The 24,134-nt window shown below is 33.7% G+C and overlaps 3 protein-coding genes and 1 long non-coding RNA gene across 5 annotated transcripts; 1 reads left to right on the forward strand and 3 right to left on the reverse strand.

Moving 5' to 3' along the window:
* Positions 1-8,778: 8,778 nt before the first annotated feature.
* On the reverse strand, positions 8,779-10,055 carry LOC111215032. 2 transcript variants are annotated; one of them, XR_002664180.2, is made up of 3 exons: positions 9,760-9,993; positions 9,348-9,554; positions 8,779-9,263 (listed from the first exon to the last, which is right to left on the reverse strand). It is a non-coding gene; the product is annotated as an uncharacterized LOC111215032 (long non-coding RNA). The 2 variants fall into 2 exon arrangements; XR_002664179.2 differs by having other exon boundaries at positions 8,779-9,554; positions 9,760-10,055.
* Positions 10,056-12,343: 2,288 nt separating this feature from the next.
* Positions 12,344-13,411, reverse strand: LOC125608171 (glutathione S-transferase T3-like). Its single transcript, XM_048778133.1, has one exon. The coding sequence runs from the start codon at positions 13,409-13,411 to the stop codon at positions 12,344-12,346; it is 1,068 nt and encodes a 355-aa protein (XP_048634090.1).
* Positions 13,412-18,520: 5,109 nt separating this feature from the next.
* LOC106448340 (uncharacterized membrane protein At3g27390) lies at positions 18,521-21,626 on the forward strand. Its single transcript, XM_048777484.1, has 9 exons — positions 18,521-18,845; positions 19,322-19,430; positions 19,507-19,699; positions 19,770-19,906; positions 19,984-20,272; positions 20,347-20,453; positions 20,537-20,666; positions 20,750-21,183; positions 21,263-21,626. The coding sequence occupies exons 1-9, from the start codon at positions 18,752-18,754 to the stop codon at positions 21,510-21,512; spliced, it is 1,743 nt and encodes a 580-aa protein (XP_048633441.1). The 5' UTR covers positions 18,521-18,751; the 3' UTR covers positions 21,513-21,626.
* Positions 21,558-22,416, reverse strand: LOC111215033 (protein NOI4). Its single transcript, XM_022718083.2, has 3 exons — positions 22,204-22,416; positions 21,832-22,023; positions 21,558-21,697 (listed from the first exon to the last, which is right to left on the reverse strand). The coding sequence occupies exons 1-3, from the start codon at positions 22,210-22,212 to the stop codon at positions 21,674-21,676; spliced, it is 225 nt and encodes a 74-aa protein (XP_022573804.2). The 5' UTR covers positions 22,213-22,416; the 3' UTR covers positions 21,558-21,673.
* Positions 22,417-24,134: the final 1,718 nt, after the last annotated feature.

Raw genomic sequence — 24,134 nt, forward strand, 5'->3', positions numbered from 1 at the left:
GAAAAAAAAAAACCAATTTTCAGGAAGGGTTTCCTGAAACAATACAAATACAAAACAACACAAAAGTCTTCATTTGCTTCGCTTGTTAATAAGAACGAGTAACAAACAAATCAAAATCAAAACGCAAGTTTCCCAAATTTTAATTCAAAAACCCTAATTTTAAAAAGTTACCGATTTTGAGAGTAGAGAGTGTGACGCTGATGATTATCGAGCCGGAGAAGATGATTAGCGAGCCGGAGAAGACGATTAGCGAGCCGGAGAAGATGATTAGCGAGCCGGAGAAGATGATTCCCGAGCCGGAGACTTCGATTCCCGAGTCGGAGAAGATGATTCCCGAGCCGGAGACGACGATTCCCGAGTCGGAGAAGATGATTCCCGAGCCGGAGACGACGATTCCCGAGTCGGAGACGGCAGTGCCGGTGAGGGTTTGAAGATTCCCGAGAGGAGAAGACACGATTCGCGATCGAATGAAATGAAATGTTTTTTTTTTATTCTTATAACAAAGGGTACCAAGGTAAATTACATCTTTAATGAAACCTATTTTTGTGATTTCTGATCCTGAGTGCTAGTTTGGGGAGGAAAACTTCAAAAGGTGCTATTATTGACAATTGCCCTTTATAATAAGGAAGGTTTAAACACAAGTGAATCATGCCTAATATATATGCTAAATATTTTATTGGTAAGTTATATTAATTAGCATTGATTTTGTTTAAATATGGTAGTATATATGTGTGAAATATGGTAAGTTATAAAACGAAAAACGTGGAAGATGACTTTACAATTGTTACAATATTTTAGATTGTTTCAATAGTTTGCCAATATTTTTTTTGATTTGGTTAGTTAATATATGTTTTGATTCGGTTAGTTAATATATGTCGTTTTGTTTAGTTAAAATTAGATTTAGGATATGCATTAATTGAACTTAAAATAAAAAAATGTAAAAAGTAGGTAAATTTATTACTTCAATGGCATATGATTGTAAGTAAATTAAAAAAAAAACTAAAGGGTAATTTATTTTTGTACTTCTGTTTTAATAGATTAGACTAGATTTTGATTCGCGCTTAGAAAGCGCGGGTTTGTTTGTTTTTTTATTTATTGATCGAAAACTGATTGACAAACTACTCTTATTTTTATTTTTCTTTCGCTCCATAACAATTGCGTTTTTAGCTTTTTTATCATTTGTTTTTTTTTTCTCTTCAAAATATGGTATTTGTTCGAAATATGGTAATTGTTCTATAATAATGTTTGAGTTTTAAGATTTGTTTTCATATCCGACTTAGATTCATGGTTGAACCTATAGACCCAATACATTGTATATACTCCGGTTAAGATTTAATGAAAAAATCGTTAATTAAAAATCCGATATAACCCGATAAAAACCCAAAAACTCGCTATTTACCTGCAACCTGATACCATTGATCCAATAAAACAAAAAATATCTGATAGTATTTTTTAAAAAATTGATTAAATTACTCATATATTTTTTAATATTACATAAATTAGTGATTCCTTAGAATTTGATGAAATTTTATTATGTTATCCAAATAAAAAAATGATAATATAAAAAATCTTATTGATATGACAATATTAGTTTATTTTCGTTATTAATAACCTATTATATGTTTGTGTTTTTATTTTAAATTTAAAATTTGATTTTAAGATAGTTTTTAAAATATTCTTGAATACTCATAATTGCCATATCAATATTATGTATAAAATGACATTATACATGGAAAAATGATATTCAAATATGTATATGATATATGGTGTAGGATATATGATTTTTCAAATGATCTATTTTGAATATTGATACGTATATTTAAGAAAATAATATTTTAATATTTGTTAATTTATTTATAGTTCATAATATATTTATACTTATATTAAATTTAAAGTGAATATATCTTTTAAATATATATATATAGGCTCATTTAGGTGTATACGTAGACTCAAAACCAAAAGACTTAAATGTTATTAATGAATTTTATTAATCCCTTATAAAAATAAGAGTATTTTTGAGAAAACTGCAATTTTCATTAAGGTTATAATTTGGGAATAATTATCTTATAATGGCATTGATGTACAACACTAAAATTCTTCAACTGTAAAGAAATCTATCAAAGTATATGTTATGCATGTCAACATGATACATACGGTGACACACAATTCATTATAACCATTTCATTTTCATACTTTGTAAGGATAACATGTATATAATTATATGTACACGCATATACACACATAATTATATAGTTAACAATATTCTATCCCATATATAGATACACTTGACATATACATACATATACTTGCCAAATTCATGCTATATTCTTTCTTTTCTTTTATGCATGCGATAATCTTTAAAAAAAAAATAGTCAATATTGTCAAAGTTTTTTTCTTACATCAAATGGCTATTCATCATTCTTAAACAAAGAAGTGGTCTAGAAATCTATACCAGAACAGAACAACGAACAAAAACTAAACTCTAATAAAATGCTCATGCTGTCTTGGCTAAAGTGTCGGGCTTCTTGTTTGCCCTTGGTACGTGGATGATCTTGAAGTCGTGGAAGCGCTCTTGAAGAGATGCTAACTCTGCTAGTTAAGTGAAAAAACCTAGCCATGCTAATGGGTTCCTTATCATTGAGATTATATCCTTACGGTCTGTTCTGAAGTGCTGGCATGTTGTATGTTCAATCATATTCTCCATAAACTAAATTAGTGCTTCAAGTTCTGAATGTAAGGGTGACAAGCGTATCTCCTTATTTTTCAATCCCATGAGTTGTTGTTTCCGGCTTCATCCAACCATACTCAACTATATCTACCGTAATATGATTCCACAGTTCATGCTCCATCTACCAAACAAAATACTATGCAAGCATAAGGCTTGTGTGTTCTGTGGTTGCCGTTGTTGCTGTGAAACTTCATCAGATTTTTGAATTAGCATCAAACTAAACTTGACATTCACTGTGAACATGTCTAATTAGATCCATTGAATCACGTGAAATTTCTATGAATAGCTTATCATTTATGGTTTTCTAGAGATACTAGATAATCAATGGATATGGATCTCGGACTAACTCCAGATCATCCATAGCATTCTTTCTCCAGAATAGATAATCCAGGTTGGCGTACCTACACACTAAATATTGGAAAAACGTTTGGTGTTGAGGCGAAGGCCCATGTTTGTAAACCAGGGGAACATTCAAATATCGTGTGGTTCACCAATTCATCATCCTCTATATATCTCGGACACGTGTTAGGTTTCCCATCACACCTAAATAATCAAATGCCATATGTCATATTAGGTGTTCCATTTTTGAGGAGTGTTAATTTTCTAGCGAATACTTGTAATTTTGTTATACTCAGGCTCGTTTACCATAACTTCAGGCTTCCTGAGAATGAGACTTCTTGCAATCTAATATCCAAATTTTACAATATACAGTCCTCTCTTTGTATAGTCCCGACTATATTTATCATATCCATTGGATTGGCTTGTAGCCAAACTTCGAATAAAGGGCATATCCTCTTGTGGAATGTCGACATGCTAGACAAGTATATTGTTAAAGTTATAATGACATGGAGTGTTAATATAACTAATTGCCCTAAAAGAAAGCTGACTAACCGTGATCTTGAAATTCTCACGAAAGCAATAAAGAGAAATGAAATCTTAGTCTCTTGGTCAAAAGACAGATATGACAAGAGATACACCACGCAGGTCAATATATCTGGTTCGAATTCCTAGAATAGTATATTACTGACATATCGTAAAATCTAAAACATATGACGGGATAGAGCATACTCTAAAGTTACTTAAGAGTAAATTATGTCGACAAAAAAAAAAGAGAGTACATTCTATTCTTTAAAATAGTTATTTCTATTACAATAGGAAGAAATTCCAGTTTTTCTAATCATACCAAAGGTCACACAAACTATTATATAATTCCCTCTATTCCTTAAAATTACATATTCTAGATTTTTCACACATCTTAATAAAACACATTAAATTTGCATAGTTTTTTGTGTTTATCATTTTTCCATAATTTTAAGCCAATAAAAATTTAACTAGTGTAATTAAGTTTTTTGAAGTTTGCAATTAGTTAATAAAACATGCATCGAAAATATATAAGATGAATCTTTTTAAAACAAAATTTTTCTCTAGAATATGTAATTTTAAAGAACAGAGGTAGTAGCAAACTAAAGGAGAGTACAAGAGTTTTTAATGCAAGCACGTTATGCGTGAGTAATTGGAGAATGTAAGAAGAAAATCAATGTTTCATGTTTAAAAGTTAACAAACTTATAAAATGTCTAGTGTGGTATAAAGGCATTGGCTGTTTATTGTAGGTGTGCGATAAAACCATATAGTATTATAAACTTTTTGTCGTTCAGGTAGCTTTCTTCGTTTTGAAAATGTTTGTAGAATCAGTACTGTGTTTTCATGTATTCGACAGTCAGACAGATACTAAAACCTAAAATCAGGAGAAAATAATTAAAAAGGGGACGTGGGAAATATAGAGTATGCAACATAAACTATTTCATGCACAAATAACTATATATCGTTTTTAATAGTATAGATTGCATGAAAATAAAGTACTATCTATCGGTTGGAAAACAAGGCTGATTCTTGGACGGTTCCCAACAGATTTGCTCATGTGGTCTTGCTTTTTTCTCGCTATACATAAACAGATTTGTGATAAGAGTCCATCTGATGGACGTGAGATTCTAGTTTGGGCTAGATATGGTTTATGTCTCGACATTTTAGTTAGAAGATTATCTTGTTATAAAACTGATTGGTTGATGTTCAAAAAAAAAAAAAACTAGGCCCAGTAAAAGAAAAGGACGTTACTAGAATGTCAGTTCTAAAAAAAATGACTTTTTTTTAACACACTAAAAAAAAACAACTAAAACAACTAAAAGACGGTTACTAACTTATTATACAAGTAGAACGAGAAGAGTTTAGAATTCCTAATAAAATAATTAAATATATATTTTTGGCGGGCACTCAACTCAATGGAGATTTACAAGATGAAGATGAGTGACAATGACAATGTTTGTAGAATCAGTATTAATCAGAGATTTACAAGATGAAGATTCAAATCTCATCTTCTTCACAAATATCTAAGTTAAGATTGATCCAGCTACTAAGAAGAATATATAGAAACAACTAGTGGTCGGTCCGCGTTTTGTACGGGATCTTAGTTTTGCGGTTGTGTCATGTTAATTTATATGAATGATACTAATTTTATTATTTGATTTTCTTGTAGAAGTTTGTTCTCAGTTGTTGTGGTGATGGCCATGCACCACATGTGTTCTCAAGACCCACGTAAGCTTAAAAATTGATCATGATTAACAAGTATCATTCATATTTGATAAGAATGGTATTACAAAACATTGTTTGAATGTCTTCATGATATGATTTAGTTTACCCAGAGATTTTGTTCACAATGGGAGTTTTGAAAGGAAGTTCAAAAGGGAAGCTTATATTTTGTTTGTTTTCTTTAAAAAGACAACAATTTATTGGTGAATTTGAAAGTAAGAAAGTAATGATGAAATTATATATATCTCTTTGGTAGTGGGGTGATGTTAGATATTTGTCAGTAACCATGGATGCCTTAGCTCACTTTCTGACCACATGATATTTCATTTAGTACACACATATGAGTGATGAACTTCTTTTTCTAGGTACCAAATGAACCTTAAGATATTGGTTATTTCGTCATTTTTGGCAAGCGAAATGTTGATGCGAATTTTTTAGTGAATGGCTCTCGCTTCTATATATCAATTGTTGAGTACAGTGATGGAAAGGTAGCCTTCTTCAACGGATGTTTCATGTACCATTTCTACATAATGGGGAGGGTGTATGTACAGTGCAGCCTACGTTCGGTATACTTGTTGTGATTTAGCACATATATATAAATAGTCTTGGTGGTGTGATTGTTGTTGTCTCGTTGAAAAAGCCAGTTTTGGCGACTGTTTGATTTTACCCTAGAAGCTGAGTTATAGGAGACGTTTATTTTTAGTTGATAGAACAGAAGTACAAATATAATACTAACTTTGATACTAAATATAATACTAACTTTGATACTATGTACGTAAAATACTACGTAATTCTCTATGTAGTGTTTTAGTGATTTTTTTTTCGAATGCTAACCATCAGCTCATGGAGGAATTGGGGAAGATGGTATGATGCAGGCCTTACTGGAAGATGAAGGAGTGATTTACACATGTTCTTTGCAACTTATGATGCAGCCTTCGAGTTTCACTTTGTATATTTTCACCCTATTGATTTAGATTTCCTTTTTTGGTTCTTAATTGCATGGACAAAGCTATGGCATCTCAGGCTCTTAGTCATGTATGCTAACCAGCCCATATACTATTTTTATATTGAAAAAATGTGAATAATATTGTAACAAATTACTTCTTTTTGTATGTGTGTATCATGTAACCAATAGCTTTCAGAATTTGGAGTTCATACCATAAGCAATGAAGTGAAGATAATAGAAGATCCATGAGACCATCCCAAAAATTTGGGATAAATTGATCACCAAGTTAAGTGTCTGACACTGTACGTTAAACCAGCAAGTGAAGGTTGCTCCAGTGGTGTTTCATGATTTTGGTAAAACTTTTTTTTTTATATGGTAAAACTCTTATTCAAATGTATCTTTATTATTAAAACATAAGTACAAAATAAAAATACTCCTTAATTTTATCATTTATTTACATTAGAATGTCATTGAGATATTTATTGAACATATATTTAAGTATGCTTGTATTTTCCTAATTTAAATAACAGATTTAAGCATTTAATGTATTTTCCTAATTTAAATAATAGATTTCTTTAATCAAATCTTAACTAAAATAGATTTCCTAATATATTTTATATTAACATATTAAATATTTTTAATATTTGTTAGTAATAAATAATAAAATAAAAAATTACACATCATAATCAATTTATATAACAGATGTAAAAAAATCAATTTATATAACATATAAATAAAAATTTAAAATTCTTTATTCATATATTATTAGTATAATGCTTTCATAATATAAGTCCAATTAGTTATAAATATTGGATTTTTATATGACACATTTTGATATAATAGAAAATTAAAATAAAAAAATATAATTATTCAAAGTAATAAATAAAATTGTTATGTTTTAAAATATTATATTAACAATTATGTAATACATTTTAGTTTACAAATATATATTATACCATTAGTACAAAGAAAAAATTTAAAGTGAAAGCAAATATTTATATTTTAAGTATTTATTTATGTTTTTATTAGAATCCTAAATTTCACATTCCAAAAATCTTATTCCACTCTTCAACTCTAAACCTTAAGTTTAGATTAGTTAACCATATGGTTATAAATATTTTTGTTCTTCTTTAAAAGTTAGCGTAAAAATGGTTAGTGTAAACATAAAAAGTGATATTATAAATGTGGTATTTTTGATAATTTTTCTAAATAGTTAAACAAGAGCATACAGTTTATGCAGCGTACTGCTTATATATCATGTTGTTACTGTTTTATAATCTACTCTGCCAAAGACCTAAAAACAAAACTCTTGAAAGAAACCAAATTCGGGTGTACCGATATCTAAACAAAAATCTCTCAAAAGTTATGTATATAAACGAAAAAAATCTAAATGCATTTCACAATCATCCAGAAAACTCCACTAAACTCTGATTGGGACATATCTCTTGACATTGGTTACAAGAATTTGGTTATGCCCCATACCATAAGGCATAAATAATCTTGTGTCCACCCTGCTGGTAGTGTCACAAAGACTGGAGGAACAAATTCTATGTTTTTTAGGAGATCCAGTCGGCCGGTCATGTGGTGGGTAGCACAAGTATCCAAGATTCATAGTGTTTTTTTTGTTCTTACCGTTTAGTCGTGTGTCGGGTTGGTTCTTTTGTGAATTCATCAGATTCACCAAAGTTTGCCATTAGGCGTTGGTGAGGCCAGCAAGGCCTTGTCGATCAGTGTCGGTTAGAGCAGCGTTTGCTCCAATTTTAGTCATTGAAACAACTATTTTAGCGGAGTTTACTTGCGCATAATTGGTTTATTCCGTTGATGGTGTATTGCTTTATTCTCCTTAATAGTTGTTTGTGGTTCGTGGTCTGGTTCCCCACCATTCCGGGTATCCAACCAAGCAAAAACGCTCTAGAGATAAACAAAAACAGCGCAAGATTATTTTTCTTTAACAAATTTATTTTAATAGATATTATAGTTCCAAATATTTTTATATATTTTATGTATTTATAAATTTATTTTCTTTGTTTTAAAGGGATGCTAAGATTTTGAAATTGGAAAAAGTTATGACCCACCTCTTTATTATTTTAATTAGGATAAAATTTATATCAGAATATTTTATTAAATTTTTAATTTTAATTTTTATTATAACTGCAAAGATTAATTTTTAAAATAAATTTATGTTTAAATACTACAAATACATCATTTAATATAAACTAAAAAAACTAAAAACATAAAATAAATATCCGTCCGGTCGGACAGATCAAGGTCTAGTTTTTCTTTTATTTTTTGTGTCTTTAAACTTTTGGGCTTTTTCTGTAGTTCAAATGTACGTTCACATGGGTTGCTTAAATAGTTAACTGAGCTAAATTAACACTAATCCACTTGGAGTTAGCTTTAGTTCCCACATAACTTTTGGACCCATTTGTGAGGCTCATTAGAAATGTCCAGCAACCACAAAGTTTTGAAACCACATACATTCCCAAAAGCCTTGGAACATCAAAGTCACACTAACACAAATACTTCATCGACATCTACATCTATAGCATCTGAAGACTAATTAAGTTAAAATTTACAGAAGAAAAATAACAATACATACTCTTTACCGAATATGGTGAAGACAAAATCGTATACATAGAGCAGGAGACACACTTGAAAACTCCAAAGAACGTAAACGTAGAGGAACTCAGCAAGTGCTCTGTGCTCATAAACTCACCAGGTTCAACACAAAAAAAAAACAGGTCGAGAAGGTAGGCAGGTAGCTTTGATTTACATCATTTCCATTCAACAGTACTGGAAACTGTTCTCATCTCTTTAGTTCACCATATAATTTACTTTCCAGTTAGTTAGACGTTAGGAAATTACAGACTCACAAATCCAAATTTACGGCGGAAAGATTTAATCACACTGTCAACTCTCTCAAAAGATTGTCTACCAAGGATTCCCACAAACTCTTTCTGCAAATGTTGTTGAGTACCCTGCTGGTGAAGGTATGGTTTCAGTTTCTGTATCATAATTTTCAAAAATTAAAACTTGATTAACTGCAGGCTTTCATCTGCTGCATATGAAAAAGAATTTTGAATCAAAACCTTTATTAAACCGAAATAAAGGGGTTTGTTTTTCAAGATAATTTAAACCCATTTTCTCTTCTCCCTCATCAAACGTAGAGGCAGAGCCAGAACATTCTCACATTGACACACCTTCTGCTACGGAGCTCGGTTCAGACAGTTGAATCTTTAACAGACTCATACCAGATGTGTTAAAAAGAAATAGACCCATACCAGGAGCTCTTACCACTGCAAAACAAAAATAAATAAACAGACAATCAATTCAAGTCTCGTCTCAGACAAGAGTTTGTGTAATTATTAATAGAATTGTTGGCTCCCAATCTTCAAAGATGGAGTCGACGATAAGAGCAAGAGGAATCAGGGAGATGGTTGAGTGTATGAGTTTGAGTTTAGTCTGATAATCAAAACGAAGTAGAAAAATTTGCAAGCGTACTTTTTCATCCCGCATGAGCTCCCTTCTCTTTTCGCACCTCGTGCCTTGCCAAAACAAAGTGGACGCCTAACAACTGTCTGCCTTCAATGACCGGTCTTCAACTGAGAAACATGAGATCGGCAATAGCATTCTCTTCACCCTTGTTTGAAAGCTAAAGAAAGCGAAGAAGTAGAGAGAACAATGAGATTATTGACAGAAAAAGAGAGAGAGAGAGAGCGATGAGATTTGGTGTTGTCTTCATTCATATTTATAGGTTTAGAAATTTGCGACTAAAACGGAGGAGGTTTTGAGGTTCAAATTAATGAGCATGTAGTGGGACTGAAGGATTAGACCATCTTTATCCCAAAGACCCTAATGGGTCTCTTAATTTTTTTTTAGCATTATTTAAAGAGTTAATTTTGGTGAGAGAGTTGATTAAGAAACTTACACTTTTCCTCCCTCCATTGCAAGTCTCTTATTTGAGGTTTCTTAAAAAAAATATTAAACATTTTTTATTGAAAAAAAAACATAATTTGTTACATAAAGCATAATAAAATATTACATTGTAAACATAGATTTTTAAATTAAAACATCAAAACAAAGATTAGAAAAACAAACGAAAACATTTGAAAGAAGCGTTCGAGCTCAGTTGTCGTCTTCATCTCCTCCAAATTTAGACCATAAATGTTCAACTAAATCAGCTTTTAGTTGTTGATGCATCTGTCTATCACGAATTGTAGTTCGAACACCCATCATATTAGCAATATTTGTAGGCATATCTGTGAAGAAATTGAGATCGACATGCGAACTTCCGTTGTCTTCTGCTTGTTCGAACTCCGAAGAATCAAGCAGAGTGTATGAATCTCGTTCGTCTTCAACAATCATATTATGGAGTATGATACATGCTCGCATAATCTTCCCAATTTTGACTTTATCCCAAAAAAGTGCGGGATTTTTAACAATGGCAAAGCGAGCTTGCAAGACTCCAAAAGCACGCTCGACATCCTTTCGGATAGCTTCTTGACGTTGAGCAAATAAAACTGCTTTCGGCCCTTGGGGTAGTTGAATCGATTGGATAAAAGTTGCCCATTTCGGGTAAATACCATCTGTGAGATAGTAAGTCATGTGATACTCTCTTCCATTGACAAAGTAAGTGACTTCTGGCGTATGACCCTTTATAATGTCATCAAAAACAGGCGAACGATCAAGAACATTGATATCGTTTAACGTACCTGGAGGTCCAAAAAATGCGTGCCATATCCAGAGATCGTATGAAGCAACCGCCTCTAAAACAATTGTCGGTTTACCCGAACCACGGGAATATTGCCCTTTCCAAGCGGTGGGACAATTCTTCCACTCCCAGTGCATACAATCGATGCTTCCAATCATTCCGGGAAATCCTCGATACTCTCCAACATTAAGTAGACGTTGAAGATCAGCCGGTGTCGGTTTTCTTAGGTACTCATCGCCAAACAAATATATAATCCCTTCGACGAAATTTTCCACGCATAACCGAGTTGTTGTTTCACCGAGCCGTAGGTATTCGTCGACCGCATCAGCCGCAGAACCATATGCCAATACACGAATGGCTGCAGTACACTTCTGAAGGGAAGAGAGACTACTCCTTCCGAGACCATCTTGCTTTTCCTTAAAGTAAAGAACTTCGTTGGAGAGATGATCAACAATGCGCGTAAATAATGGCTTGTTCATTCTAAAACGTCGACGGAATAAATTTTCAGGATACGTTGGAGTATCACTAAAATAATCATTCCATAAACGGATATGCCCTTCCTCACGATTTCTTTCTATATACGCTCGTTTTTTCTTTTCTTTCTCCGTTCTTCTTGATCACGATGAATGATCAAATTCTCAAAGGCTTGATCAAAATGTTGATCAAAGACCTCATCAAATGCATCATCAAAAGCATCATCATCAAAAGATTCATCTAAAGTATTTTGTGAAGAAGAAGCCATATATGGTGATTGAAGAGATGGCGTTAAGAGAGAAAATATGAGCTGGTTTTTGTGAGTTTGTTGTTGTTGTGTTTGAAGAGAGGAGAGGAGTTTGTTGCTGTTGTGTTTGAAGAGAGGAGAGGAGTTTGTTGTTGTTGTTTTGGCGATTGATATAGAGAGAAGATGAGCGCATATAAATAGAGAAGATGAATGCATATAAACACGTCCGTGACATACAAGTCCACTTGACACTAACAGACATACAAGTCTGTGACATACAAGTCCGTGACATCCCAACTTGACACTAACAGACACATAAAGGCCACACTAACAGACACATATAGACACAGACACATAAAGACACTAACAGACACTCCACTCCGTGACTCGCTTCAGTGGAAGGCAAAACTCCAAAACTCATGTCACGCAAGCATCCTGGCCAAGACAAAGACATACATTAACATTAGCATGATAAGAAATATAAAATACTACAGACGAAGACAAATATTGACATTAACTTAAAACATTTAATATCATCAGTAACCAGTCCATTACAATAAAATCCTAGAGAACTTAAATATTTTAAAACTTAAACTCTTTAACAGAGCTTTGAAATCCGAGAACCAAACATAATTAACTAACAATCACAACACCTAATTAGACAGCAACAACTCTTTAGTTAACTTCTTCTTCAGAGCTACTTCATCATCATCTAGAGGTTCTTGTTTTGCCATGAGCCTGTCCAGAAGCTTCATCGTCGACATCTTCTCCTTCCTAACCAACATGTTCTGAAGATCACCAACGTCTTTCCCCTCAGCAATTGGTTTCTTCCCACGGGCTTTTGCAGCCTTAACACCAGGGGGACGAGATGTTCCTTCTACAGCAGCCTCGTTTTCATTGACTTTCGAGCTTGCTCCTGAATGTGAACCGTCGGCAAACTTCCTCCTTTTCGAGCTGGTATCAGTTTTAGCAGTAGCGAGCTCACACCACTTCTGGTCGTTGCGAAGCTCGTTCCAGGCATGTTCGAGACCGAACTTCTTTTTTTGGTTATTGAAGAAGATCTCGTGGGCCAGCTTTAGAACATCATTGTCATTCATGCCACTGGTTTTCTCTCTTGTGGCTGCTTCATACGCCCCTGAGAACTTGCAAACTGCTTCATTCACCTTGTGCCAACGTTGCTTGCATTGACTACCCTCTCGTTTTTCAGAGGCTGCAAGTTTAGGACTAGCCGAGAAGTATGCTGCAACTCTGGTCCAGAAAGCCACTGACTTCTGCTCATTCCCTACAACGGGATCTTTGCTCGTGTTCAACCACGCGCTAATGAGCACTATATCCTCTGAAACTGTCCACGACCTTCTTTCCTTACGCTCTGGTCGCTGCTCTGCAGCTTGACTGCCTGAGGAGGGTTGTTGACTGCCAAAGACAACATTTTGTTGACTATTAAGTAGGTCAACAAAATTGGCAGAATCCTCAAATGGATTGAAATCCATTTCCGAAGACAAGGATATAGTAGAAAGAGGAGACGGTGGAGAAAGAGGAGACAGAGGAGACAGAGGAGAAAGAGGAGACAGAGGAGACGGTGGAGAAAGAGGAGACGGTGGAGAAAGAGGAGAAAGAGGAGACGGTGGAGAAAGAGGAGACAGAGGAGAAAGATGAGACAGAGGAGAAAGAGGAGGCAGAGGAGCCGGAGGAGAAAGAGAAGGAAGAGCTATCAAGCGCATTCAGATGTTGGAGATTGAAGAGAAAGACAGTGGTTATAAATAATGCAAGGAAGAGAGGTAGCATTCAAGACACCAACCCAAACAACTCAACACAAACAATTCATCATAGAAGCTTTTTAAAATTTATGTTTCAACTACTAGCAGACTTGAATGCTGATCGAATTGACACATATCTAACAACAAACAAAGGAGTTTCACAGAAGCTTTTTAAAATTTATGTTTCAACTTATGTTTCTATCTAACCATCAGTTCTATTTAATACCATACACAACCATCAACCATAAATCTAACACTTAACTACATCTTTAATTACACGAGTTTCAAATCATCACAGAAGCTAACCACATCACTTCTAATTCAATTCATTTCATTTCATATTGGACCAGATGTTGGAGAGTAACACTAACCTGCATTGAAGAACCTTCCTGACCTCTCTTTCCACTTAGCAGATCAAACGCAAGTTGATCCCTCGTCTCACGTTGATCCTCTCATCTCACCACACAAAGGCAGAAACAAAATAAATTCAATCAGCAAAAATAGCCAAATAAACAATGATGAACTTGCAACAAACAAAACGAGCTTGGAAACAAATTGATTCACAGCTCACAACTTAAAAATTAGCCAAATAAACATTGACAGAAACATTATCAAAATAGATTCACTTGCAACAAACAAATCAGAACTTATGAAGCCACAATGAGATACATGCATCATTGAAGAACATGAAACAGAAGCATTACCTGTACGAATCGCGGAGAGGCATCGAGAGAGAGCTCTGTCGCCGTGGAGGAGAGCCACCGACAGATAGCCATATATCGCCGACGACGACTACCACCGCGAGAAAGAATCGAACCTACAAACCAAACAAACCTGCAGTCAGAACAAGAATAAGTGTAGAATAAAACATGCATGCTTGAAGAACACAACAAACGCTTTAAAGTTACCTTCAGATTCCAGTTTATCGACGCAGAAAGAGAGTGCCGTCCTTCGCCGACGAGAAGCCCCACGGAGAGGGAGATAATCGGCGATTTCCTTCCTCGACGTCAGCCACCGAGAGAGAGAGGTCTGGCTTCGTTTCCTCCAGGAGTCACAAAGAGAGAGAGAGAGAGAGAGAATCACCCTTTCATCTGCGAGCCACACAGAGAGACGATCTCGTTTCGTCTGAGAACCATGGAGACATGGAGTTTTGCCGGCAAGTCGAAGAACCATGGAGGAAGAGAGAATCGCCTTCTCGGAAAGGTAGGTGGAGAGGTTTCGAGAGAAAGAGAGAATGAACCAAAACAAACCGTAGACGCTCTTCCTCTCTCTTCTTCCTTTGCCTACACGTGTCCCTCAAATACGGTCTCTACCTTACCCCATTTAAGCGACGTCTCCAACGTTTATTGTGTTTTTGATTTAATTTTAATGCACAATTAAATTAAGAGACCCCCTAAAGACCACCGATAATGGTGCTCTTAAAGGCCATAAATGTGAGAAGTTATTAGACATCTGCAACCGTGATACTGGGTAAAAAATCCTTAGAATTTTTTTTTATTTTTTTATTATTAAAAAAAAAGATGATCAATGGTGAGCCGCCACCTAACAGCGGGGCCCGCGAACAGTTACAATACTCCAAGCGAATTGATTCTTAGAGAAAGATTTGAAGAGGCCAATCCTTAATATATTGTGGGACCCATCAAGTTTTTTACTATTTTTTACCTAAGTTTTGGAGCTAAAAAAATTGGCAAGAGACTCCATTGCGGGTGCTCTTAGTTGTAAAATTTTAGTAGAGACGGAGAAAACTGGTAGATGAAAAGACGCAAAGGTTAGAGGTAGGAGAAAAAGTAGTTGGACCTAAGAGAATAGGGTTTAGCAGAATTTACTTTTAGAACCTATTTTCTTGCGAGGTTCATACGTTTGAAGGCCAAAATTACAATCATTTTAGAAGGCTTAGATATGAGAAGTCCACGAAATACATTTTCAAATGAAGAAGCAAAACCGAAAGTAACTTTTTAAAATTTAAGAAGCAAAACTGAGAGTAGCTTTTTAAACTTTAAGAATTGATTGACACGTGTCACAATATGGAACAAGGTCGATCTTTTGAGGTGGAAGTTTGAGAAGCGACAAAACTCAACTTTATTGTTATAGATTTTCTTACTAGACTCATATGTTAATTTTAATCATTTTTGAAAGCTTAGATATAAGAAGCCCACGAAATATATAGTTTGTCAAACGAAGAAGCAAAACCGAGAGTAACTTCTTAAACTTTAAAAATTGACTGACACATATCGTAATATGGAACATGATTTTCTTAGGTAGAGGTTTGAGAAGTGACAAAACTAAACTTTGTTGTTATAGATTTTCTTACCAAGTTCATACGTTTGAAGTCCAGAATTATAATTATTTTAGAATGCTTATATATAAGAATTCCATGAAATACATAACTTGTCAAACGAAGAAGCAAATCCGAGAGTGGCTTTTTAAACTTTAAGAATTGACTGACACGTATAGAATATGGTCTGCTGAGGTGGAGATTTGAGAAATGACAAAACCCAATTTTATTTTTATAGATTTTCTTACAAGGCTCATCCGTTTGAAGCCCATAATTATAATCATTTTAGAAGGCTTAGATATAAGAAGTCCACGAAATATAGCTTGTCAAATGAAGACACAAAACTGATAGTAGCTTTTTAAACTTTAAGAATTGACTGTCATATATATATGGAACATGATCTACTGATATAACAACTTGAGAAGTGATAAAACTCAATTTTATTGTTATAGATAGATATATAGATAGCCAACTCCGTGTCTATCTAGAATCGTTTGTTGACCAACTGACACAAACAACAATCAAAATATGCGAAGGTATCAAGTGCTTTAAATATGTTCAACCGATTTAGCTCACCGCTTAACCATGTACCTTAGAATTAGACTAAAAAAAATCAGTGAACCATTCATTTTCTCATCAAAATGGGAATCGGATTATGAACTCTATCAGTCTTTAACAAAAAACTTTGTTTGCTCGAAAATCAAAAACACATTTGTCTCTTTCTATTCATTAATCGACAAAATAGTCATGAAATAACCTAATATACTAACATGATGCATATATATATATATATATTCTGTTCTTTTTGTCTAGCTTCTAATCCTGGTTGAATTTGAAATACATGGAAAACCAGAGAGTTTAAAAACCACTACACTAGTATATTTGGAGACTATCCAAAATAAGACGGACTCAAAAAGTAAAAAATTTCGCAAATAGACTTCTTTTTTCAAAGGCAACAGTAGACTTATTTCCACATATTTATTTATGTAAAATCATTAAGATTTTTTTCTTCTTCTAAAATTCTGATCAACTTTGGTGATTTAAAACTTCAGAATTATAGAGTATTTGAAAACATCACACTGAAATTCTTTTTTTTTGGTCCATTGTTTAAAAATTCTAAGAGTAGCTCCATTGTTTAAAAATTCATAAGAGATTCTTTCTTAAAAAATTATGTTAAAATTTTAATATGATTTGATTATATAACTATTTTTCCAAAAAGCTAAGCTATTGATGAAGTGACATTTGTCGGGAAGGTATCTAGGTGATGATTGTTTAGTAGTTTTTGGTTTTAGTTTTTAGTTTTTGGATTTTAGTTTTTAGATTTTAGATTTTGGTTTTTGATTTTCAGTTTTTGTTTTTAATTTTTCAGCTTTTGGTTTTAGTTTTTAGATTTTGATTTTAGTTTTTGGTTTCGCAGTATTTTTTAGTTTTTCAAAGAATAATTATATATTACTTTAAAATAATACAACAAAATATCAATTAAATATTTAGAAGTTACCATAAAAATTTATCAAAATATTATGATTTTATTTAGAAATAAAATACAGTAACGTGTTTCTAGTTATTATATTTTTATAAAAATATATATATTATAATAAAATATAAATCATAAAATAGATATAAGTTGCAAAAATTAAAATATTTTAAAATAATAAACTACTTGGAAATTTTCGTATATAAATTATATTTTATTTTAAAACTTGAATGACAATTGTTTTATGATATAAATGATTAGTTTTATTGGTAATCTTGAGTGGATGAAAAATGATTTCTGAAAATATAATAATTATTAAAATATTTAAAATTCTATATTTTCACAATTAAAATGTTTCGCAATTTATCATGTTTAAAAAATTTAACATATTTTACTAAAAATATAAATAATGAATAATAAAAAAATTTATGACTAATACACAATATTTATAAACTAAGAATACATTTTTACTTTGTGTTTCAAAAAAAAAATACATTTATTCTAGAGCATATACATTTAATCAATGTTGATAAATGTTATATTAATATTATCAAAAAGCTAAGAAAAAAAATATAAGCTGAAGCTACGTGCTCCTCTACAAAAACTAGAAAAACATGGATTTTGGTTTTTCACTTAAAAGTTGATACATCATGTAAAAACTGGTTTCCCTAGTTTATAGGAAAACTCTTTTACTAAAATCTTGATTGGCTGTAGAAAGAGTTTTTGTTTCCCATAATTTTAGGGAATCAGCTTTTTAAAAATCTTGATTGGCTAAGAAAATGGTTTTTGAAAAACAAAAACCAAAAACCATTCTAAAAACTAAAAACAATCAACACCCTAATGGAATACTCTTTTTTTTTCTTTCACTTATTTAAAAAACATTTATTGATGAAACTCACCTATATGTCACAACGGTGGAGGTTGTTTTAAGACAACCGTACGCCAATATTTTATTTGCAAAAGATGTGCCCCACTAAAACAGATCAAACCAAATCAACTTGTTGAACAACAATAGTCTTCTTTAATTAAAAACAAGAAAGGTATACATCATAGAAAAAGCTCTACATACCTTTTTGTTCAAAATACAAATTCTTGATCTACTTAAATACTTAAATTTTAAAATTTATTCATTTATTGGATGTCATATTCGGTTTGATGTTAAGAAAAGATAGTTCATAGTAGTTGTAAATGTGAACACCATACCTTTTGCTTGCTTTTATATTATCTGATAAAAAGAAAAAACAATAATAGTATGATTCCATAAAGTGTCTGACGCTTAAGTGTCAGTAGTTCATTGTCGTTTTCTCGTTGATTTGTGGTTAATTGTTTGGTAGAAGGGGGTTACTCGTAGAGAACACGGTTTTCTTAACCTTAACAAAATCCCATGTGACACACACACACACAACACTCTCTGTCTCTCTTGTTTCTTTTAAAATCCTCGGATACAAAGATTATTACTTCTTGTCGTGTCTGCGACAGTTTGTCTCTTTCTCTCTGCTTCACCGTTTCCTCTAATTCTAGGGTTGGAAAAGGAGGGAGGAGAAGAGATAATTCAATGGAGCCTCCAAGGGGATTCTTGTCTTCTCTGTGGCAATTCATACTCTTCATTCCTTATTTCACTGGCTTACTCCTTCTCGGTGTTCTTAAAGGTATCAACTTTCACTCAACCCTACTCAAATTCGTTGATGGGTTTTATTGCTTTTCTCTCATTCAATTCCCAATTTTGAATCTTTTTGAGACAGGTTTTATCAGAGGTTTTTGTAATTTATTTTGTGGTCCAGATGTTGACCTGAAGATTGACTGCTTATTCTGTTTAGGGCCCCTTAGGTCAATCTCAAGAGTGCTTCTACAGTCACTTGAAATTAGCAGTTTTAACCCAGTTTAGGGTTCTTCAATACCCAAAAAGTTCCAAACTTTAACTGAGGACAACAATTATAGAGTAACTTTCCTTTATTTAATTTACCAATTGCTTACAAAGCTAGTGAAAGTATATTGAATTAACATTTTTACTTTCATCTGTTCACAATTTAGTGTTCTTCAATACCATAAAGTTCCTTTTTTTGTAACCAAATCCGTCACTTATTATGGTAATAATCGTTTCTTTACTCACTCTCTGTTTGATTAGGTATCGTTTTGTGCCCGGTTATATGCATCATTGTGGCTATTGGAAACTCTGCAATCATCTTAGGCCTTTTCCCAGTTCATCTGTTTTGGACTCTCTATTCCATAACGAGGTAACTTTCTCTCTTTTGTTCTCCACAATAGTATTCTTACTCGACATTGTAAAGTGTATCTTTGTTTTGGTTACAGTGCTAAACAACTAGGTCCAATCCTGAAGCTCTTTCTATGCTTATGCATTCCTCCCGGCATCGTTCTCTGGCTTGTGGTTAGCATCGTAGGAAGCATCCTCGGAGGAGCTGTGTATGGCTTTCTTTCCCCAATCTTCGCCACTTTCGATGCTGTTGGCCAAGGGAAGTCTAATCCGCTCTTCCATTGCTTTTATGTAAGTTACATTCTCTTATTCTGTAAGCTTTTGTGAATCTTTCCTTCAGTGACATTACTCATGTTATTAGGATGGGACATGGAGCACTGTTAAGGGCAGCTTCACTGTTGTCTGCGACTTTAGAGATGTCTGCTTCCACTCCTACTTTTCCTTTATGGATGATCTTAGAACCTCTAGCGCTGATGATCATCACTACTATGAAATAAGGTCTACACATCTCTCTTACTTACAAAATTGTGCTTTTTTCTTACAGTTTGTAACTTAAAATATGTGTATATTCTCAGGTTACTGCAGATTCCAGGCGCTTTGATAACGGCGGTTCTTGGAATTCTTCTTGACTTCCCAATGATTTCACTCATAGCCTTGTTTAAAAGCCCCTACATGCTGTTTAAAGGGTGGCGCCGTTTGTTTCATGATCTCATTGGACGTGAAGGTCCTTTCTTGGAGACCATGTGTGTCCCTATCGCTGGCCTTGTCATCTTACTCTGGCCTTTAGGTGTTGTGGGAGCTGTTCTTGGATCTGTGGTCTCTAGTGTCTTCCTTGGTGCTTATGCCGGCGTAGTCTCATATCAGGTTTGTTATTTTAAAAAACCCTCAGCTTGATTTTGAGACAAAACAGTAAGTCTTTTGTGATTGTTTGTTGTCAGGAATCTTCCTTCCTCTTTGGCCTATGCTATGTTGTTGCTTCTGTTTCTATTTACGATGAGTATAGCAATGATGTTCTTGACATGCCAGAAGGTTCTTGCTTTCCCAGGTTTGTTTCTCTTCATTTGCTTAATGAGAATCTCTATCTCTCTGTTGACTCTAGAAACTTGTTCTTTTTTTTTCATAATACAGGCCAAAGTATCGAAGAAAGGAAGAGGAAGGTGGTACTAATGGTGGTCTTTCAAGACCAAACTCTTTCAAGACAACTCCATCAAGAGGAGGATCTAACAGAGGCCCCATGATTGACCTTAAGCCACTTGATGTACTCTACAATCCCTCTAATTGACTGCTTATCCAACATCTTTGGTTATTAAACTTGAAATCCTTTTCTTACGGTATTTGCAGCTTCTGGAAGCTCTCTTTGTGGAATGTAGGCAGCACGGAGAGATTCTAGTAACAAAAGGGATTATAAACTTAAAAGACATAGAGGAAGCAAAGTCTAGCAAAGGCAGTCAAGTGATCAGCATTGGCTTACCCGCTTATTCTCTTCTTCACGAGCTCTTACGCTCTATCAAATCCAACTCCACCGGCTTGTTACTTGGTGACGGTAGGACAGAGATAACAACAAGGAACCGACCAAAAGACACCTTCTTCGATTGGTTTCTGAATCCTTTCCTGATCCTTAAAGACCAGATTGAAGCAGCTAATCTATCTGAGGAAGAAGAAGACTATCTTGGGAAGTTGGTATTGCTGTTTGGAGATTCAGAGAGACTCAAAAGCTCTGAATCTCCTCCTTTGACCGAGTTGAGAAAAGCTGAACTTGACGCCTTTGCTCGCAGGTAAAAATGTAAAAATAAAACTTTATAAATGAAAATATTGTTGTGGTTTTAACCATTTCTGTGTTTTTGGTTTTAAAAGGCTTCAAGGATTGACCAAATCAGTATCAAGGTATCCAACGTTCAGAAGGCATTTTGTGGAGCTAGTCAAGAAACTATCAAATGATCTAGACAAGAAACATAACCGGTCTGAAGGCGGCGGTTCAAGACCGGTTAAGAAAACCGTTTCTATGATTTTCAGCCAGAAATCGTTCAAAAAAAAGACGAGTGACAATAATGGGTCTGATCAAGATTCACCAAACCGTGGCTTTAGAGACGTTGATATTGTGTAATGTAAGTACTAAGTGAACAGATATTAGATCGAAACGAAACGACAGTTGTTTCTTAGCTTCTGTAATGATACACACTTTATACAGATTCAGTGTATATGAAACTGTTTTCAATGATCTAACAATTTGATATTACAAATGTTGGCTTTTCTTGATCATGTTCCTCAGAAGCAGCAGAATCGTTTCTTCTGCAAAAGAATAGCAAAAACGTTTTTTTTACTTTTTAGTCCTTGTCTCATTGAAAAGTAACGGTTGAAGGCTAATGTTTTTATTTGTGTAAACTTAGTCCTAAGTTTTGACAATGTGTTAAAAGGAATGTTACCGTAGGTTCGTCTTGTCCTTTGTTATTATCACGGCGTTGGGACGGAGCACGACCACTAGCGTTTGTCTTCTTGTCGTCTCGAGCTTTAGCGAATATAACGGTGAATCCTTCGGCTGATGCTGGATCGTTCACGTCCCATTCTCCAAATTTTGGTAATGGTCGATCTTGTTGTTGTTGTCTTTGTTGATTATTCTGATTTTTTTTTTTAAATATTCATTAATAAATTATTGATTTTCTAATCAATTTTCAACAAAATCAATACAAAACATTACAAGAAAATGAAAATTTCTGAAGACTATGGCGATTTAGATGTTAAAACGTAATTTGTATTTGAATAAAAAATGTGAAATCGTAAAATAAGAAAGATCTTACCGATGCCATTCAACGATTTGTAAAAGTTTGAGATTTAGGACAAGAGAAGATCTTCAGACAATGTGATTATCTTCTGCTTTTTTTTTTGTTTTTGGTGTTCTTTATTGAATGAGCGCTTTGATTACGTTTTTGTTTGTTTAATAGCGAATTTAATCAATGTTAAGAATAAAAATTCAGAAACAATGAGCGTTTTCTAAGGTTTAAATATAGGGTACGTTGTTTTTATTGTTGCAACTTGAAACTAACAGCAGTTTAACAAAAAAAAAAAAAAAAACTTGAAACTAACAGCACACGAGAAAACGGCATGTATTGTTTGTCTTTTGTATCGAAACGGGACGTGTTCTCGTTCTTTTACTGATTACCTATGTTAGTCGATAAATTCATCGACTCAGATATTGGCACGTCTCGGATTGTCCTTGCACACTTCCAACGCCAGCACGCGCGTTGCAGAACATATCCGTTAGTCTTTACTGATTAGTCTTAAGCGGTATTCATAAACGATCAGGATTATTTTGCCTTTGTTCAACGGTGGTGATGACGACGTAGACGAAGCTAAGCCTCACTAATAGTTATCATCAATTTTCAACTAATCATCAATAGATAATTAATTAAACTGTAACCATCTTGTTCACGATTCAGATTGCATCTCGAATCTGGTTTGGTCAATGACTCAATATCTATGGACGTGTTTGATACATAAGTAAAACAAACATGCCACTTTTTTTTGTGCAAACCAAACATGCCACTCGAACCACCGAAAAACCGATTTCAATAAAAGGGCCATGTATTGGCAATGAGGAAGAAATAAACTATTAAACCAGTTGGTATGATTTCTCAATTCAACGTAGTTCCACGATTAAGTAGAATCACCTCAAAAGCTGCACGAATCAAAAAACTATGCAAATTACAAATTAGAGGTTCTCTACTTAAAGCAATTGTGAGTATCATCAACCTATTGAAATTGATTTTAGTCCAACCATGAAACGGTATGTCCCAAAATCAACCGTGAACTTCAAGATGGATTTTTTTTTTTTACTTTCCAACAAAGCTTTAAACAAAAAAAAATATCAACATTAATTTCAAGTTGTGATCCATTTTTCAAAACGGATCAAACCGGTTCTCGTTTACCTTATTTGTAAGTTTACGAGTTCAAGCCCTTTCAAACAAGATGAATGCGACTATAAGAGATATCTAAACACTCAGAAGACACATCTAACAATTTATGGAGACTCATACATCATCTTACCATGTAGCGGCAATCATAGGATTACGAGGATCTTCATTTTGTTAACTTATTATTTTTGGATGCATTCACACTTTGAGATTTAAAGGACCAACAACCAAATTACCTGTGTTGGGTTTGTTAAAGCTTCATGTCCAACTCTTTATTATCCAATTAGTATGATATTGTCCACTTCTGATTTGATTTCTGCCACACACCTCTCATTCCTAACTCATAGGATACCATTCATCTCTCGAAGGGTATTTCGGTTTTCTTGCAGATTTCTCGTCAACAGCTCTGATACCAATTGTTGGGATTGTTAAAGCCCCATGTCCAACTCTTTATTATCCAATTAGTACGATATTGTCCACTTTGGGCCTTAGAGGTTGGTCCGCATGAATTTACTTTTGGTTTCCTTCCCAAAAGGCCTCGTATTATTAGAGTTAGACATCTCTTTATATATTAGACACTCCTTATCTAATTCTCTAATGTGGGACTTAGTTTGTTATCTCACAACCTGGACGTCCTAGGGCAATATTACTTATATGTTAAAGCTCTTAAGACTCGAGTAAATCATCAAATTCCTTTAATTTGGCCAAAATCCCATTATTTTTGTCCAAACCGTTAGTTTTATTTACTAAGTAATCTTTGTTTCTTGTTTTAGTTCCTTAGGTCGGGTATCAAGCCTATATAAACTTAGCCTTGTTTC

Source organism: Brassica napus, chromosome A4 (assembly GCF_020379485.1).
Source record: "Brassica napus cultivar Da-Ae chromosome A4, Da-Ae, whole genome shotgun sequence".
NCBI classification, from domain to species: domain Eukaryota; kingdom Viridiplantae; phylum Streptophyta; class Magnoliopsida; order Brassicales; family Brassicaceae; genus Brassica; species Brassica napus.

What these genes read in the sequence shown, in the direction of transcription:
- LOC125608171 (XM_048778133.1), bottom strand. Translation starts at nt 13,411, where the DNA reads ATGCGCTTGATAGCTCTTCCTTCTCTTTCTCCTCCGGCTCCTCTGCCT.
- LOC106448340 (XM_048777484.1), top strand. Translation starts at nt 18,752, where the DNA reads ATGGAGCCTCCAAGGGGATTCTTGTCTTCTCTGTGGCAATTCATACTC. An exon ending in TTGACCTTAAGCCACTTGAT is followed by an intron (nt 20,667 to 20,749) that starts GTACTCTACAAT and finishes CGGTATTTGCAG; the next exon opens with CTTCTGGAAGCTCTCTTTGT. An exon ending in CTTGACGCCTTTGCTCGCAG is followed by an intron (nt 21,184 to 21,262) that starts GTAAAAATGTAA and finishes TGGTTTTAAAAG; the next exon opens with GCTTCAAGGATTGACCAAAT.
- LOC111215033 (XM_022718083.2), bottom strand. An exon ending in AAGGACAAGACGAACCTACG is followed by an intron (nt 21,698 to 21,831) that starts GTAACATTCCTT and finishes ATTCTTTTGCAG; the next exon opens with AAGAAACGATTCTGCTGCTT.